Source organism: Sturnira hondurensis, unplaced genomic scaffold (genome assembly GCF_014824575.4).
Source record: "Sturnira hondurensis isolate 20B ecotype Veracruz unplaced genomic scaffold, ASM1482457v3 Scaffold0007378, whole genome shotgun sequence".
NCBI classification, from domain to species: Eukaryota; Metazoa; Chordata; class Mammalia; order Chiroptera; family Phyllostomidae; genus Sturnira; species Sturnira hondurensis.
This window is the reverse complement of record NW_028080009.1, coordinates 467,258-469,312: the sequence shown is the minus strand read 5'-3', so window position 1 is coordinate 469,312 and position 2,055 is coordinate 467,258. Positions and strand designations below refer to the sequence as shown.

The window sequence follows — 2,055 nt, the reverse complement described above, 5'->3', positions numbered from 1 at the left end:
TGTTCCGTCCCGCGGAACAGTCAACGGGGGTCCCGAGTCTACCTGAAACGGATGAATAGGGATGGGAGCAAGAGGCGCGTAGAAAGGCAGCAAGACAAAGGATTCTGATCAAGCTGCGAATTTTATTTTGGGCGGGGCTGTTATATAGGGGGCAGGGGAAAAGGGGAGGTGGTTCTGATAGGTTGTCCTGTGCATGCTCACTGCATGCTCCTGGCGACGATTGGTAGGTGGGCGCGTGATCAGCATCTTGATTGGTAGTTAGTACTCGTGATCAAGGGATGCCCACAAGGGTGGGGGCTACCTGGCTCGGCTGCAGCATCCTGTTTGGGGCTGCCTCAGCCAAGCCCTCCTGGTGCGATTTTCTTGATGGATTGCATTCACCATCTTTAGGCCCCGACAGGAAATATTGGAACAACAGTAATAGAACAACAATAAAAAGAGGACTTGATCCAGTTTTCTTCTTTTACACCATTTCCCCTTCTTTCTTCCAGGATTTCACCTAGTCAACCTACTTCAACATCATATCCTTCCTCTATGCCCATAATACTATGAAATAAATTTATTAAAGCCTTAATTTACTATTGTCACAGCCCTGCTTCGTCAACTTCCATATCTGTTGTGTTGTTGTCCTTGACCTCTTATTAACATGTAGCATTGTTCAGAGACGACTTGAGGCCTGTTGCAGTTTGGCCCCAACCTCCCTCTCATACCCCATTACTCTCCACTGTTCTCTTTAACATTGAGTTCTTAGCTGTTTATCAAAAATTCCATACTTCAGAAATTTTAGTGTCCTTTTTAATACTAGAGAGTCATTCTGGCATATTCTACTCTCACTCTTCAAATTTTCTTCTCTAATTTTGCCTAATTTGTGAAGCCTTCCCTGATTCCCATAGGCACAATTAGACACTCTCTCTCTAAGGAGTTTCCATATCTCAAGGTGTGACTCCAGGTCTTTGCATGTATCTCTGTTTTTTTCTTTATAGTTGTGCTTTGTCTTAGTTTGATGTGTATCTTCCATCTTACCATGTTTAAAATCTCTGCATTTTTCCCCACAATCTTATGAGGAACTCAGGAAATATTTTTCTTTGATCTAAATTATTGACTTATAGCCTCTTGACTATTTTTGGAGCTCCAGCCTTGTTTAAATCTCTTAATGTTTTGTATAAATTCTGACTTTAGGTAGTTAGTGTTCTATAGGTGATCCATATACACAATAATCTAATGTCCCAGTTCTAGGACTTTTTTATTTTGGGGGCTTAAGTTCCTATTTCAATTACCAGTTCACCCCCTCATTTCCTCTCAGTCTGGCCTTTGTATCACTAATGTTACCTGTGTTGCCTATTTCTTCCTCTTTCACTGGGGTTCTTCACATTAGGGTTTATAAGATGAAGTCATGGTAGGATAGATAATCTTGGTTTTATGTGAAACAACACCTGCTATTCTTCTTCCTTTTGAATGGGGGTAACCTCAGAACATGGCTCTCCTACAGGGATGACCTGATTCTGGGTACCGACCATTCCTAATTAACCTTGTGCTATTCTCCTCCAATATAACCTATACGGATGTCTGTCTTTCTGATAAAGAACTGTCATTATGAAGACCCACAGGTCTCGCTGAGCCTTAAACTATATGGGTTTGTATGTTTTTGTTCTGTTTTTTCTTTGGCTTCATAAAACAAATCACTTTTTTCCTCATTGGGAATTTCTTCCTGGATTTGAAGAAACCATGAATAATCATGCTTGGCACCACAAGTGTTTTTCTATGTAGGCTCGGAACACTCGATTTCTGCAGTCTCTGTCAATCAAATGCAATGTTCAGGTTCTTCAGACTCTTGAATGTCCTTCCATAGATTAATCTGGCACCATTTTCAGTAGTAATTTTGATGGCTGCAGTGAGAGTTAAATGTAGAGATAGTAATTTAAAAAGGGGCAGACTTGTGAGTTAAGGTGAGATAACATATGTATGACAATAGCTACAGGACTCAGCCTACCCTTGTACCTTCATTTTGAATAACAGGAGACATTTGCTATTTTCTCTAGCCTTATTATTGTGTCA

The 2,055-nt window shown here is 40.7% G+C and overlaps 1 protein-coding gene across 1 annotated transcript in view; it reads left to right on the top strand.

Moving 5' to 3' along the window:
• The window catches only part of LOC118990853 (olfactory receptor 56B4-like), a 5,205-nt gene extending 4,022 nt beyond the window's left edge, over window positions 1-1,183 (top strand). Inside the window, exon 2 of the mRNA XM_037051640.1 lies at window positions 1,180-1,183. Within this exon, the coding sequence (XP_036907535.1) occupies window positions 1,180-1,183 (4 nt within the window). The remainder of the gene's footprint in view (window positions 1-1,179) is intronic.
• The last annotated feature ends 872 nt before the right edge of the window (window positions 1,184-2,055 follow it).